General features: G+C 37.1%; 1 protein-coding gene across 43 annotated transcripts in view; it reads right to left on the bottom strand.

Annotated features, from left to right (window-relative positions):
• The window catches only part of CEP170 (centrosomal protein 170), a 128,426-nt gene that overhangs the window by 21,025 nt on the left and 91,947 nt on the right, over positions 1-15,454 (bottom strand). For 30 of the 43 annotated variants that reach the window (XM_063707249.1, XM_063707250.1, XM_063707233.1 and 27 more), the window contains one exon: positions 11,057-11,291. In XM_063707249.1, the coding sequence (XP_063563319.1) occupies positions 11,057-11,291 (235 nt within the window). The remainder of the gene's footprint in view (positions 1-11,056; positions 11,292-15,454) is intronic. The other 13 variants (XM_063707247.1, XM_063707254.1, XM_063707218.1 and 10 more) reach the window with 1 other exon arrangement.

The raw sequence follows: 15,454 nt of genomic DNA, 5'->3' as shown, positions 1-15,454 counted from the left end.
ACTTCATTGATTTAAACTGCCAACGAAACATTGTTTTAAATTAGCTATTTAAAAATTTGCCTTATTATTTTTTGAGGTGGACTCTCACTCTGTTGCCAGGTTGGAGTGCAGTGGTGCAATCTCAGCTCACTGCAACCTCTGCCTCCTGGATTCAAGTGATTCTCCTGCCTCAGACTACCGAGTAGCCAGGATTACAGGCGTGCACCACCACGCCCGGCTAATTTTGGTATTTTTAGTAGCAATGAGGTTTCACCATGTTGGCCAGGATGGTCTCGATCTCTTGACCTTGTGATCCGCCCGCCTTGGTCTCCCAAAGAGCTGGGATTACAGGCGTGAGCCACTACGCCCAGCCAAAAATTTGCCCTATTTTTTAATAGCACATTCGTTTTCAAACGTTTTTACATGTAAAACTTTCCAGAGGATACACACATGAACCTCTGGAATTAAGTTTCTTTTGATATTACTGGAAAAAAGCAACTGGTGGGCTATTAATGAAGTATACTAGCTTTAGAATCCTAAAACCAAAGCTTATGACCGCAAGTCAAACCTCCTGTTACTTTAACATGGGCTAAGAGATCATAACTGTAATGACTCAGCTTTCAAGAAATAATTTAGTCTAGTTTGTAAATGACCAGAAGTGTTAAAATGTAAAATGAGTTTAAGGAGAGACATATAAGGGTCATTCCAGAAAAGCTCATGGTTTCCACACTATCTAGAAGAGTTTAGTAAGCAAAAAAAGTTTTGTAAGAGGAAAGGGGATATCAAATGAAAGGTACTCAGGAAAACTGGAAAAAGAAAATATAAGGAAAAAAAAGTCTAACGTCAATTATTCTAAGTGAAGTAATTCAGGAATGGAAAATCAAACACCACATGTTCTCACTTGTAAGTGGGAGCTAAGCTGTGAGGATGCAAAGGTGTAAGAATGATATGAATTAGCTTTTAATCCTTGTATAAATTATGAACTCGTTTGGAACACAGGCTCTGTGTTTTAGGTTTATTTGCCTCCCCAGAGGTGACAAATATGGTCAGCGATTCATAAAAAAGTATGATTTATAATAGGATGCACCAGGGAGACTTTTAATCTCAACAGAGGTCACGGTAATGAGATTTGGGAAGAAGAACACAGAAGAGATTAGCGACCCCTCTCCTTCCCAATTCCTTCTAATGGTATAAAAGCCAGTCAGCCAAATAGTGAAGAGCCATATTATTTTTAAAGAGTCAAGGATCCTGTATCAGGCCCCAAAATTTCAAAGGCAGGTATAAAGTAAAAATTCATAAGCATGTGGCTAAAAAATTTTTTTATTTCCATAGGTAAAAACAAATTTTGTTTCATTAAGTATTTGGTTTAGCTTGTATTTTTCCTTCTAAGTGATTACTCACTCATGCTCTCCCCTGCACCTCAAATAGAACAAGTATAGTGGTTTAAGGTTTACAAGGCATGGGAAGAAAAAAAAAAAAAAACCCCCGAGATATTAGCAAATTCACTTCATTTAAAATTCTCATTGCTTATACAATGCAGGAAAAAGTACACTTGTAAGAGACCCTATACTAGCACACAGAGGCGGTAAGAAGTCAAGTTAAAAAGTACACGAATGCAGGCACCAACTGGACTTATATAACAGGACATGTAAGGTTTTTACTTTGTGCATGAGCAAAAAGTTCTAGATGTTCCCTAACCAGTAAAGACCAATTGTGAATCCCCCCTAACCAGTAAAGACCAATTGTGAATCCCCCTAACCAGTAAAGACCAATTGTGAATCCCCTATCTAGAGGCACTCCAGATGGAATGCTCAGTATCATTGGCTACGAAGCATGAATGCTTAGCAAGGTCAAATACATACTTGGAAATGCTATCTCCAAATAAAAGACAGTATTCTTATTACTACACTGCCTACAAATAAAAATACAGTATTTTTATTAGTATATAAAAAAGTACCCAGATGTGGCTTTAATGTGATAAGGCTATAATTTTAAAAAATGTACATGCCTTGTAAATACTTGTAACTACATTTTCCCCTGAAGCCTTTTCCTGGTTTTGGCCCATTATTCAAGATTATTTTTCTCAGCTGTTAAAAGCAATGAACATAACCACATTTATGCTATTCTGCCACTTAATTGGATATCTTCTTTCTTTTTTATTAGACAGCATATAATTTTAATACAGCCTTTGGCTTGTTGTGAAGCCACATCTCATCTTCAGTTCTTCTTGACATGCCTTTCATACAGATGTGTTACCACTGTAAACAGCTCAAGCAGATCTTAAGAAATTCATTTAAGGTTTCCTAGAAATGTGATTCACATGAGTTCTGTATCTTAAACCATGACTTTCAAAATGAGGTAAAATATTGTATAATGAAATCAACATATGCAGGTGTGAATATAAACAAGCAATACTGACTTATATATGGACCCTTGAAATGTTTCATTACTGGATGATTGTATCTTATACAGTGAATAATGCTATTATGATAAAACAGAAATACAATTTCTCACATCCTAATTTTTTTCCCAAAAAAATTAACTGCAGCTAGGTAAAAATGGGGCTAAGACAAGGAATTTCTACATAAAAATTTTTAGAGTTTGACTTAAAAATTTTCAATTTGGAATCTTAAGCATTTAAACTATTCAGGGCCTACTGATAATGAGCTAGGTATCTTTTAAAAAACAAGAGGCTGGGCACAGTGGCTCATGCCTGTAATCTCAGCACTTTGGGAGGCTGAGGCAGGTGGATCACTTGAGGTCAGGAGTTCAAGAATAGTCTGGCCAACATGGTGAAACCCTGTCTCTACTTTTACAAAGAATTAGCCAGGCATGGTGGCATGCACCTGTAGTCCCAGCTACTCGGGAGGCTGAGGCAGGAGAATCCTTTGAACTTGGAAGGTGGAGGTTGCAGTGAGCTGAGATCATGCCACTATACTCCAGCCTGGGCAACAGAATGTGAGACTCTGTCTCAAAAAAAAAAAAAAAAAAAAAAAAAAAAAAAAAAAAAAAATCCAACAAAACAACAACAAAAAACAAAGGAGACATAGACAAATTTGGGAAGACTCCAGGCATCATTTATTCAACAAAATTTATTTGGTATCAGTATCAGCTGGGCATGGTGGCTCATGCCTGTAATCCTAGCACTTTGGGAGGCCGAGGTGGGCGGATCACCTGAGCTCAGGAGTTTGAGACCAGCCTGGCCAACATGGTGAAACCCCATCTCTACTAAAAATACAAAAAAAATTAGCAAGGTGTGGTGGTGTACACCCGTAATCCCAGCTACTCAGGACGCTGAGGCACAAGAATTGCTTGAACCTGGGAGGCAGAGGTTGCAGTGAGCTGAGATCGCGCCACTACACTTCAGCCTGGGTGACAGAGTGAGACTCTGTCTCAAAATAAAATAACATAATTTAAAAAATTTATTTAGTATTTACAAAGCAATAGTTATGAATGATTCCATGATCTCACAGTACAATAAAGAATAAAAAGTCCAGGCAAGAGGCTTAAAGTTTAATTCATGTATTGATTAACTCATATATTTGACTTACATACCAACTATAAAGAAGGTTCACAAAAAAAAGTTTCCTAATGATAAGGAAAGATCTTTCTCTTCCATCAGTGGAAACTGTCAGTTAATTTGTTAGATGTTAGTGGCATTTTGATTCAATAATAGAAGACCTTAATGAAAAAAATTTGGCAAACCCCATTCTTTATGCAACAAAAGTATGGAGAACTGGGAAAGAGTTACACTGAGCCACAAAAGATTTAGGATGGGATAATAATGAGTTGAAATTGGAGGTTTCTTTTGGGCAGCAACAGCAATTTAATGAGTGGCCTGATTAGAAAAGCAGTTTGAATAAAGTACATGGAGTCTACTTCTAGCCATCAAAAGAGAGAGAGATTTAATTTTTTTAAAGGCACCTCCCATTATTGGGAATGAAATGTTTATCGCTACAGATAAGTTACATTTGGTAAAATGTAGAAAGATTCTAGTCTCGAAACTAGACTTATGAATATGCTTCAGATAAGCAGAGGAAGTCACAAATAAAGATGTAATTAAGAGGATAACTTTAAAGGTTTTAGCAAACCCATGCTATCTCCACCAGAGACAAAATCGGCAAGTTAAAAGAAGATGGTCTGACGTCATGTGACAGCAAAGTATTTACTCAATAAACAAGACCTGAGATAGCGAGAGTATTTTTAGAGACTTAGGTACAGACTATGAGGAAGGAATAATGAAGTTCTAGGAAATGTGGAAAACTACAGAGAAACTGAAGAATCACTGTCATCTGAACCTGTGGGCAGGTGGTTTATTTCCCTACTCTTGCTGTTTGGATCTGACCTAGCCCAACAAAGTAACAGGGCCTAGACTTGAGATATTATCAATCCACAAATGATGTCTTCAAACTGACTTGGCAGATATGCCTTATTCCTTGATTAGGGTAGTTTTTATATCCATAACATTTTCTCCAAAACAAAAAACATTTTGGTATTATCAAAGCTCACCTCCAGTCACAACCCAAAATGTAGTACATCCTTCAATTATATTGTAATTGAAGACTTGTTAGCTAAATTGCAATACACAGAAAAGCATTATATTACCTTACAGACAATAAGAAAACCCACACCATTGAATTCTGACAACTAAATTAAATTGGTTCCTACCAACAAAACAATAAAAGCACAAAGCTTTTAATAATGTGGTAAAATTACAAGTAATTTGGTTTTTTACTGTTAAGATTATCACTCATTCATAACTTTAACTGCACATATTTTAGGCTTTGAAAAACATAAACCACAGTTCTATTTTAAAATGTTTTCAAATATATTTGATCACTATTCTTTTTACTTGAATTTCACTAATAAAATTATGTGTAAAAGACTTAGTAATAATAAAAGCTTTTTGTCTTACAAGGCCAAGTGAGTTTCATTTGGGGCCAACAAATCAGGGAACGGGACTGACAGGTGTTCCGTGATACATCTATTTTTTAGACAGAATCTTGCTCTGTCACCCTGGCTGGAGTGCAGTGGCGCGATCTCGGCTCACTGCAACCTCCGCTTCCCGAGTTTCAACAATTCTCCTGCCTCAGCCACCCGAGTAGCTGGGATTACAGGTGCATGCCATCACACCCGGCTAATTTTTGTATTTTTAGTAGAGATGGGGTTTCACCATGTTGCCCAGGCTGGTCTCCAACTCCTGACCTCAGGTGATCCGCCTGCCTTGGCCTCCCAACTGCTGGGATTACAGGCGTGAGCCACCCCGCCCAGCTGACACGGCTATTTAACGATCACTTTAATATTAAAAAAACAAACTACTTATATACCACTGTTTTTACTAGGAGGACAAAAAATTTTTTAATAAATAAGTTTGGACGGAAATTTGAACAAAGCATTGGCTGGGATTCTTAAGCACAAATAAGGTAAGCCCAGCATTTTATAAACTGTAGAATGTAATGCTGATTCTGAAATTCCAATTATATCTGGGTTCTCATAAATTTAAACGTGTGAGATCTACACAAAATTAAAAGCTCCAAATAAAGTTCTAACTATAATCATAAACCACTGTTTTCTCTGTATCCCTCTTAAATATAACATCTATTGACTACTGACTATATGTCAAGCACTAGGTTAAGTATGTGCATCAACTTGTCAACTCTCTCAGGTTGGCACCATTACGTCCATTTTACAGATGAGATCACTAGAACACATTTAATTAACTCATCCTAGGTCACACAGACCTTGTGGTCGAGTTGGGTTTGAATCTCAGACCAAGAATATGGTCTGAGTCCAGAGTCCATATTCTTCACCATTCAGCTACACCACATCCCTGTCACTGAGGTTATCTCAGAGTTCAGCCGCATTTGCAGCTCCCTCACCATTCCCTGGTGATACCATCTACTACAATAGCTCCAAGTATTTACTCTTTACGAATGACTCTACAACGATGAGTCTAGCCCTCACGGCTTCCTGTTTCACAGCCGCAGTTCAACTGTCTGCTAGCTTTTTTCACAGGGCTATCCTTTAGGCATGTTGGTGTCAGTATGACCAAAATACAACCTATCTTCTTTTCCCATGCCTTTTGTGTTCCCTACTCCCACCAATCTCCCATCTGATCAACCATGGAACCATTTTAAATTCTGTCTTACTATTCTGGCAATCATCAAAAGCTAGGCCTCTTGTGCCATACAGCCAAGATGTGAATGCAAAGGAAAAGTTCTTGAAGTAAATCAAAAGTGCTACTCTAGTGAACACAGGAATGATAAGAAAGCAAAACAGCCTAATGCTGATATGGACAAGGTCTGAGTGGTCTGAATAGAAGATCAAACCAGCCACAACATTCCCTTAAGCCAAACTAATCCAGAGCAAAATCTGAACTCTCTTCAATTCTGTGAATGCTGACAGAGGTGAGGAAACTGCAGAAGAAAAGTTTGCAGAGGTTGGTTCATGAGGCTTAAGGAACGAAACCATCCCCCTAACATGAAAGTGCACAGAGAAGCAGCAAGTGCTGATATAGAAGCTGTAGCAAGTTATCCAGAAGATCTAGCTAAGATAATTGATTAAGGCGGTTATAATAACAACTGATTTTCAATTTTGATAAAACAGCCTTTTATTGGAAGAAGATGCCATCTAGGACTTTCATTGCCAGAGAGAAGGCAATGCCCAGCTTCAAAGCTTCAAAGGACAGGCTGACTCTCTTGTTAGGGGTTAATGTAGCTGGTGACTTTATGTTGGAAGCCAATGCTCATTTTCCATTCCAAAAGTCATAGGGCCCTTAAAAATTATGCTAAATCTACTCTGCTTGTGCTCTACAAATGGAACAATAAAGCCTGGATTACGGCATATTTACAGCGTGGTTTATTAAATATTTTAAGACCACTGTAGAGACGTACTGCTCAGAAAAACATGATTATTTGCAAAATATTACTGCTCATGGACAATGTACCTGGTTACCTAAGAGCTCTGATGGAGATGTACACGGTGATTAATGTTGCTTTCATACCTGCTAACGTCCATTCTGCAGCCCATGGATCAAGGAGCCATTTTGACTTTTTTTTTTTTTTTTTTTTTTTGAGACGGAGTCTCGCTCTGTCGCCCAGGCTGGAGTGCAGTGGCGCCATCTCGGGTCACTGCAAGCTCCGCCTCCTGGGTTCACGCCATTCTCTTGCCTCAGCCTCCAGGGTAGCTGAGACTACAGGCGCCGGCCACCACACCCGGCTAATTTTTTGTATTTTTAGTAGAGATGGGGTTTCACCATGTTAGCCAAGATCGTCTCAATCTCCTGACCTCGTGATCCACCCGCCTCAACCTCCCAAAGTGCTGGGATTCCAGGCGAGAGCCACCGCGCCCAGCCATTTTTTTTTTTTTTTTTTTTTTTTTGAGATAGAGTCTCGCTCTGTCGCCCAGGCTGGAGTGCAGTGGCACAATCTCGGCTCACTGCAACCTCTGCCTCCCGGATTCAAACAATTCTCCTGCCTCAGCCTCCGAGTAGCTGGGACTACAGGCACGTACCACCATGCCCAGCTAATTTTTTCTATTTCTAGCAGAGACGGGGTTTCACCGTGTTAGCCAGGATGGTCTCTATCTCCTGACCTCGTGATCTGCCTGCCTCGGCCTCCCAAAGTGCTGAGATTACAGGCGTGAACCACCGTGCCTGGCCCATTTTGTCTTCTAAGCAGAAAATGTATTCCTTTATTTAAGAAATACATTTTGCAAGACATAGCTGTCATAGGTAATGATTCCTCTAATAGATCTGGACAAAGTAAACTGAAAATCTTTTGGAAAGGATTCACCATTCTACATGCCATTAAGGACATCTGTGATTCATGGAGGAGGTAAAAATATCAAGATTAACAGGAGTTTGGAAGAAACTGATTCCAACCCTCATGGATGACTTTGAGGGTTCAAGACTTCAGTGGAGGAAGTCACTGCAGATATGGTGGAAACAGAAACAGAACTAGAAAGACTAGAGTTAGAAGTGGAGCCTGAATATGGGACTGGATTGCTGCAATCTCGTGATAAAACATTAACAGATGAGGAGTTGCTTCTTATGGATGGGAAAAGAAAGTGGTATCTTGCAATAGAATCTACTGGTGAAGCTGTTGTGAGCACTGTTGAGATGACAACAAAGGATTCAGAATATTACATAAACTCAGTCGATAAGCCAGCGGCAGGGTCTGGGAGGACTGACTGCAGTTTTGAAAGAAGTTCTACTCTGGGTAAAATGCTATCAAACAGCATCACATTGCTACAAGGAAATCTTTCATGAAAGGAAGAGTCAATCAACGTGGCAGACTTCACTGCTGTCTTTTAATTAAGAAATCGCCACAGTCATCCCAGCCTTCAGCAACCACTGCCCTTGAATAAGCAGGGATGTAAGACCCTATGCCAACAAAAATAAGCAGTCATCAGCAGGGATGTAAGACCCTATGCCAACAAAAAGCTGATGACTTACTGAAGGCTCAGATGATCACTACTGTTTTTTAGCAATAAAATATTTACTTGTTTAGGTATATACTTTTTTTAAGAAGCAGTGTTACTGCACACAGTATAGTGTGAACATAATTTTAACATGCACTAGGAAAAAAAAATTGTGTGACTTGCTTTGAGATATTTGCCTTACTATAGCGGTCTGAAACCAAACCTGTACTATCTTCGAGGTGTTACTGTAGATAATCTTCCAGTATAATTTTTAGGTTGAATGTATTTCATTTGGTCATCTGTAAAGCTGGTATTGTAGCTCTGTTTACCCTAATATTCATAAAAACCTGCATCATGTCTTACATTCCTACTCGATGGAAGTCAATATCTGTTTTCATAACAGAGAAACTGAGGCAGGAGCTACCAAAGCATATGCATCAGGGATACCTGAAAGAAACCTTCCCTCATCAAACTGAAGACCAAATATGCCATATCTCGCTTATACACTTCATATTCTAAATGGAGCTTGCTTTTGTGCTTTAAATTTAAATGCAGGTAAACAGTTACTATGTACAGATTAACAAAGTGCTGATCAAGTGAAATAGTCCTAAATTCTAAACAGAAAGAGTATGCTAAAGCATAAAACATTTTTGTAATAAATTAAAAATCACTATTATATTTTTCAAATAAAAGTGTCTTTATCTATTACTCTTCAAATATTGCTCTCAGCACAGGAGTCTTTTAGGTGACAGTAGTTCATTTAAATAAATAAAATTATTTCTCATATTCTACTTAGTTTGTGATTCATAGCCATTTGAAAATACATTTTCTCACCCTAAGCAAACTTATCACTGCTCTATAGAAACATTAAATATCCACATTTCCTTCCATATTTTGTATCTTTCCTTCCTTCCACCACCCTCCTTTTTTCTCCACATAAAACAAACAAAAAAACCACTTCTCTGGCTTTGAGATATATAGCTGGAAAGTATAACTTGAAAAATTAAAATCCCAAAGGCAAGTTTTATTAGCATAGTGCTACTGACAAACTAGAGGGATAAGGCATGAACATCACTGTAGGTTAAATAGCCTGTTCTTAAAGTCCTGCCATAGATAATAAAAAGTACACATTGATAATAGTAACACTATGCACATAGCAAAATGGAACCAAGTGAAAATACAGTGTATAGCCCTTATTCCCTCTTCTCTTTGTATTACAACTGTTTTTTTATTTGGGGGTAGGGAAGTGTATTTGGCTCAGAAGAAGGTTTTTAGTCTTTCTAGTTTGGGGTAGAGGGAGTTTGAGAGAGGAGGCCTCCTGCCAGGAGGCATCTAGACATACAGGCACCACTGGATCTTGTGTAGCTGGACATCTTATTCAAGGGAAGGGGAAAAATGATGAGACAAGAGTAAGACCTGTTGTTGCTAGCAGCGCCTGGAAGTACAAAAAATGTGTCAAGATGCTCTCACTACAAGCATTTTGTTGGCCCATAATGATCCATGGATCCCAAAGCACATATATGCCTTTCCTCTAACTAGAACAACTGGCTTAAAATGCTTCAGTAATTACTCTCCTAAAAAGCTATTTGTATGGTAAAGCAAAAATGTTTTAAGCAGCACAATGAGATTAGAAAGGCATGTTCTCTCCAAGAATAAAAGCAATGACAAGTGAACAGTCTTTAAAAATAAAAAACTAAACATTACATGAAACCAATGAGCCAGAAAAAACACAATTCACAGAAGTCAATGAAATAAAGAACAAAAAAGATGAACATTAACATAGAGTAAAAGTTTCTTGTTTTTTAAAAGCATCTATGAAATATTATGTATAAACTCTTCAATAATGTCCTCAAGTATACAACTTGAAGATTAAGGTCTTAAAGACAGAAGTAAGCTTAGTATGTATACAGTGAAAATGTTTAGGTAACATATGGTATACTGCAGTAAAATCTAACATCTCACAAACTTTAAACAAAAAATCCTTATATTTTAACTACTATAATATCTGCTTGAGTATAATCTCTCTTCAAAGTTCAGCCATAGTAAGTTATTAATTTCCATAAGTTATTAATTAAAAATCATATCTGCAGCATAAATTTTTTTTGTACATAATCTAAAGGTTAGTATAAACAGATTTAATCTTCAAAATAGTCATATTTTGTTTTACTTACTAAATGGTTGAACTGCCCATACTTAATGAGCTCATAAAGTATAAGTGAAAATCTGCTTACCCTAATTCTCTCCAGAGAGCAGCAGCCACATCTCTAACAGGTATACTATTACATCTTTGGAAGTTTAAAGGAAAGTAATCCATAAATTGCCTGCAGTTCTTAATTATGTAGATCTGATACTGCCTACCTTTCAAAGTTACACTTACTTATCACCATCTTTAAAAGAAATTCTTAAAAAGGGAGGAGGGGGGAGACAGAAAAGGTCAAAATAAATTAATTCTACAATATGTTAGTGGTACAGGCATAGAAAAAAAAGAAAAAAAGCTGGATAGAGAGTAATACTACTGACTAAACGGAGTTCACAGTTATCTGTGGATTTCAGTTCTTAGACTATTAGTAAAAATCAAGTACAAGCTAAACTTTGTTACCAAGTTGTAATGTTCATAGAAATTTTCAATTCTTAAAGATAAGTCCTGAAAACCAACCTGGCTATCTCTTCTCGATGAGCAGTCCAATCTCGGATGTAGTCTTCCTGCTCTTTAATCCGGTGTTTGAATGAAGAACTAGTAGGCATTGCTGATCCAGCGCTCTGCAAGCGAGTGGTTTTCAGGGCTGGAGAAGTACGTAGACGGGTATGTTTAGGGGAATTACGGTTTGATCCAAATTCATCTTCTGAGGTGGAAGCATAATCAGTAGGAAAGCGCCTCCATCTTGAATTTACTAAATTAGTTTAATTATTAAAAAAAGAATTATTATGTTATCATTTAAAGGAGGTAAAATAAAAGTCATGACTTCAAAACACCATGAGAGCGCACACACAGCACAATTTTCAATAACTGACGTACACATACCTCACAAAAACCAAAAGTCTACTACTCCTTAGAGATAGAAACATTACACTTCGGTGAATTAAAAACAATGAAGAATCAAAAACAATCGGAAGACCATGTTTTCCATAGTGTGGTGAGTAAACATTCAGATGAAAAATTTCGCTAATGATAAACAACTAAGCAAGCTCTATCCATCGATGTTTAACTGGAGTACTTTTCAATTGCAAATATTTCTTACTTGAGTGAAAATATGAATTTTTCAAAAAAAAAGACAGTAACAACATCAACGACAACAAAAATAAAAACAAGGGAAAAGATTTCCTCATGCCACATGGACTTTCAACATGGAGATGGTAAAAACTCTCTTTTCCCAACATACAGATGTGCATAATTCCGGCTGTGGAAATTATGCCTTTACGGCAGAAAAAAAAACATTACCTCTGTCATTCAACATCCTGTTACGCTATGGTTGGAAAAAATCTTTTTACGTGGTAAAAAAACACAACAAAGCATCTTCAGTACAACTCTCTGCTGCTTTGACACTGAAAGCATATGGTGAAAATAGACAATGGCATAAAACCTACAAAAAGCAAAACTGTACAAGCTTTTGTCACAACCATTGACACTGAAGGCACAGGAGATACCGTGAAGAGTCACATTAAAGAAAGTGGCAATCACTTTCTTATTTACAGTTAATAAAGACATTTAAAAAATGGTATTGCTCACACATTTAAAAAATCAGAAGACAAGGCAGACACTTTACTACTGTTAATATGAGAATCAAACATACAAATAATTTGTGAGGCATAAATAGAGGTAAAAAAGAGATAATGGCTAATTCCTGGTAAACTTAACAAGGGCAGGAACCGTGTCTGTTGAATCCAATAATGTATACCTAGCACTTAGCTGAGTGTCGGCTAGCAAATGTTTAACAAATATTTTTGAAAAAAATGTAAGAATTCCTGGATGTAAACATTTACTTTTCCGAAACCTAGTGAAAAGCATTAAATGTTGTTGGTGTTTAAAGTGATAAAACCTTAGCATCTTCTTCCTTTTTAATAAAAACTGACCCTAAGCTGCACAGAATCCAGAAATTCCTCCACTCTAATTTTATGCCTTTTATGTCTTTTCCTCCAAAAACTACATTTTCAGCTGGGGATCTCTAAGGCTGAGGTTGCTCTCAGATAAAACTGGCATATATTGCCACCAGAACTGGCTTAAGAAACAGAGAACTCTACAATGAGGAATATGCCATAAATTAGAGCCTATCGATTCGTCCTTATTCACACCCCTATTTGCAGATCCTGATGTTTGGAACTAGATTCATTCATAGGTATGACAGAATGAACATACACAGAAAGTTCATGGCTCTCTGTAAAAGTGTATGCAAATGCATATACTAGGTAATTAGTCATAGACCTTTTTTGAGGAGCTTAAATATAATTTCTGATTTTAACACTGTAAGATAATTTATTAACATAGATAATACTTTTATCATGGTGATAATGTACTCATTTCTAGATATAAAAACTTCCGTGAGTTGAAGTGACCCTGCGACTTGAAACCAATTTTAGGAAAAGTTTAGAGCAAGAGTAAAGAGGTTTAGAAAAAAATTAAGAAATACGGCAGGCAAAATCAGAAATAGTGTAAACAAATTTGTACGTTTCAAAAAAACATTTCATTAAATGCTAAATGTGTGTTTATTGTGCTATCTTACAATAGTGTTCATAAATAAGAAAAAAATCATTTGTTACATCAAATGTTGTGATTTTTGATTAGGCAACTATGGTCACTATACATATGATTGGAAACTAGAGAGAAAAGAAAAGCAATTAACAAAGAGCTTTAATAACTGCAGAACATATGAAAACGTAAGTATGATAAAACTAAGTTAATTTTGAGGTAACTTAGAAAGAATGGCATCGATGGCTGATATATTTCGTGGCAGACTACATGAAAGCAGAATGAGAAATTGAGTACCAAGTGCTATTAATATACATTAAATGTCAGGTGATCACATATAAGTAGAGCCATGCTAGAATCAACTTTTAATAGTCTGAGCTTAGGATCAAAATGCAATTACATTCTGAGGAAAAAAGTACGAGAAAAACTTCCTTTTCACAAACTTTCCATCTCTTTTCATAGGCTGGTCTACCTAGAAGTCAGTAAGAATAATAAAGCTACTAATAATATCTTTTAAAAGCAATCAGGGGCCGGGCACAGTGGCTAACTAACGCCTGTAATCCCAGCACTTTGGGAGGCTGAGGTGGGCGAACCACAAGGTCAAGAGATCGGGACCCTCCTGGCCAACATGGTGAAACCCCATCTCTACTAAAAATACAAAAATTAGCCAGGCGTGGTAGGGCGCGCCTGTAATCCCAGCTACTCGGGAGGCTAAGGCAGGAGAATCACGTGAACCCTGGAGTCGGAGGTTGCAGTGAGCTGAGATCGCACCACTGCACTGTGGCCTAGTGACAGAGCCAGACTCCGTCTCAAAAACAAAAACAAAACAAAAAGAAAAAAATCAAACGAATACAGCATATTTTAAAAAGTAAAAGGTAACATCTTTAGGTATGTTCTTTAAAATTGAGGAGGAAACTGGATAATCAGCATACAGCAGAGAAATAAAAATGTGATTAAAAATCATTAAGTAATTAAGAGCTCCCTTTGCCAGTGGAAAACATATCACACATGGGATGCTATGAAGAAAAGCTCCAGTTAACTCTGGACACAGTCTGTGTAACGAAAAAGAGCAGAGCTGAGACTGAGTGAAATGATGGCTACTGGTGGAGAAGGGACTGGGAAAGGGAGTTCAATGCTAGGCCCTCTAACCTGTTATTTCTCAAAGAATTTATTTCAAAACTTTCTGCTTTCTTAACATTTGCTTCCAAACTATAGCAGCTACCTAACCTTTTTTCTTCTAAAGAAAATTCCCTATCACCTGCTAATTAACACCAAATAAACTTCAAGTTAAAATATTTTAAATTTTCCCCCATCTACTTATTTCATAAAATTTTAGAAGAATGGCCTTTGACATGAGTCTAAATTCTTCCATTTAAAGAGAAGAAACAGGCCCAGAGAGGTCTTACCTTGCTAAAATCAAAGTATAAGCCAGGTCTATGGACTCCCAGAGTTCAAAACGAATTCTCTGTTATTCCAAGTGTTGTATACATTCTACATTTTTGTTTCCAGTAAGGTTTTTTTTTTGTGTGTGTGTGTGTGTTTTTGAGATGGAGTCTCCCTCTGTCACCCAGGCTGGAGGGCAATGGCGCCATCTTGGCTCACTGCAATCTCCACCTCCCAGGTTCAAGCAATTCTCCTGCCTCAGCCTCCAGAGTAGCTGGAATTACAGGCACCTGCCACCATGTCTGGCTAATTTTTGTATTTTTAGTAGAGACGGAGTTTCACCATGTTGGCCAGGCTGATCTCGAACTCCTGACCTCAGGTAAACCATCTGCCTCAGCCTCCCAAAGTCTTAGGATTATAGTCATGAGCCGCCGTACTCGGCCAAGTTGTTTTAAAAAGACATCCTTAATTTCTCATGTAATGATAGTTTTTCTGATTTCAACCTGTGTTGAAGAAAAAATTTATTTCTTTCTCTTGAATTTTATTCGGCTTAAGTAACAATTTATAAAAATAAATTTGATTTTCTTAATATATTATTAGGCTCATTTGATGGGTTGATATTACTAAGGCATTGGAAGGTGTCTGAAATGCCTATCTCTAAGAGACTTATTCGTTAGTAAAGGCCCAGACAGCATATATATTAAAATGAAAGTTCCAAGATGGGCTTGATTAAGCTTGTAGCTAGAGCTACAGCATTCATTACAAAATTTATTTTTTAATTATAAAATAGGCAACATTCCCTCTTGTATTGTAGTACTAAACTACTATATTCACTACAAAAACATACTATCATTTATGATGTCTAGAGACTTAAAAAGGAAAAAAAGAGTTGTTAGTATCATATTTCTGTGAATGTTCCAATTTCTTTGTTGGCATTAAAACATACAACTATAGATTTTGCAAACACGCTTCAGAAAACACACATTG

This window comes from Gorilla gorilla, chromosome 1, assembly GCF_029281585.2.
Source record: "Gorilla gorilla gorilla isolate KB3781 chromosome 1, NHGRI_mGorGor1-v2.1_pri, whole genome shotgun sequence".
Classification (NCBI taxonomy): domain Eukaryota; kingdom Metazoa; phylum Chordata; class Mammalia; order Primates; family Hominidae; genus Gorilla; species Gorilla gorilla.
Note: the sequence above shows the minus strand (reverse complement) of the source record. Positions and strands in the feature narration are given on the sequence as shown.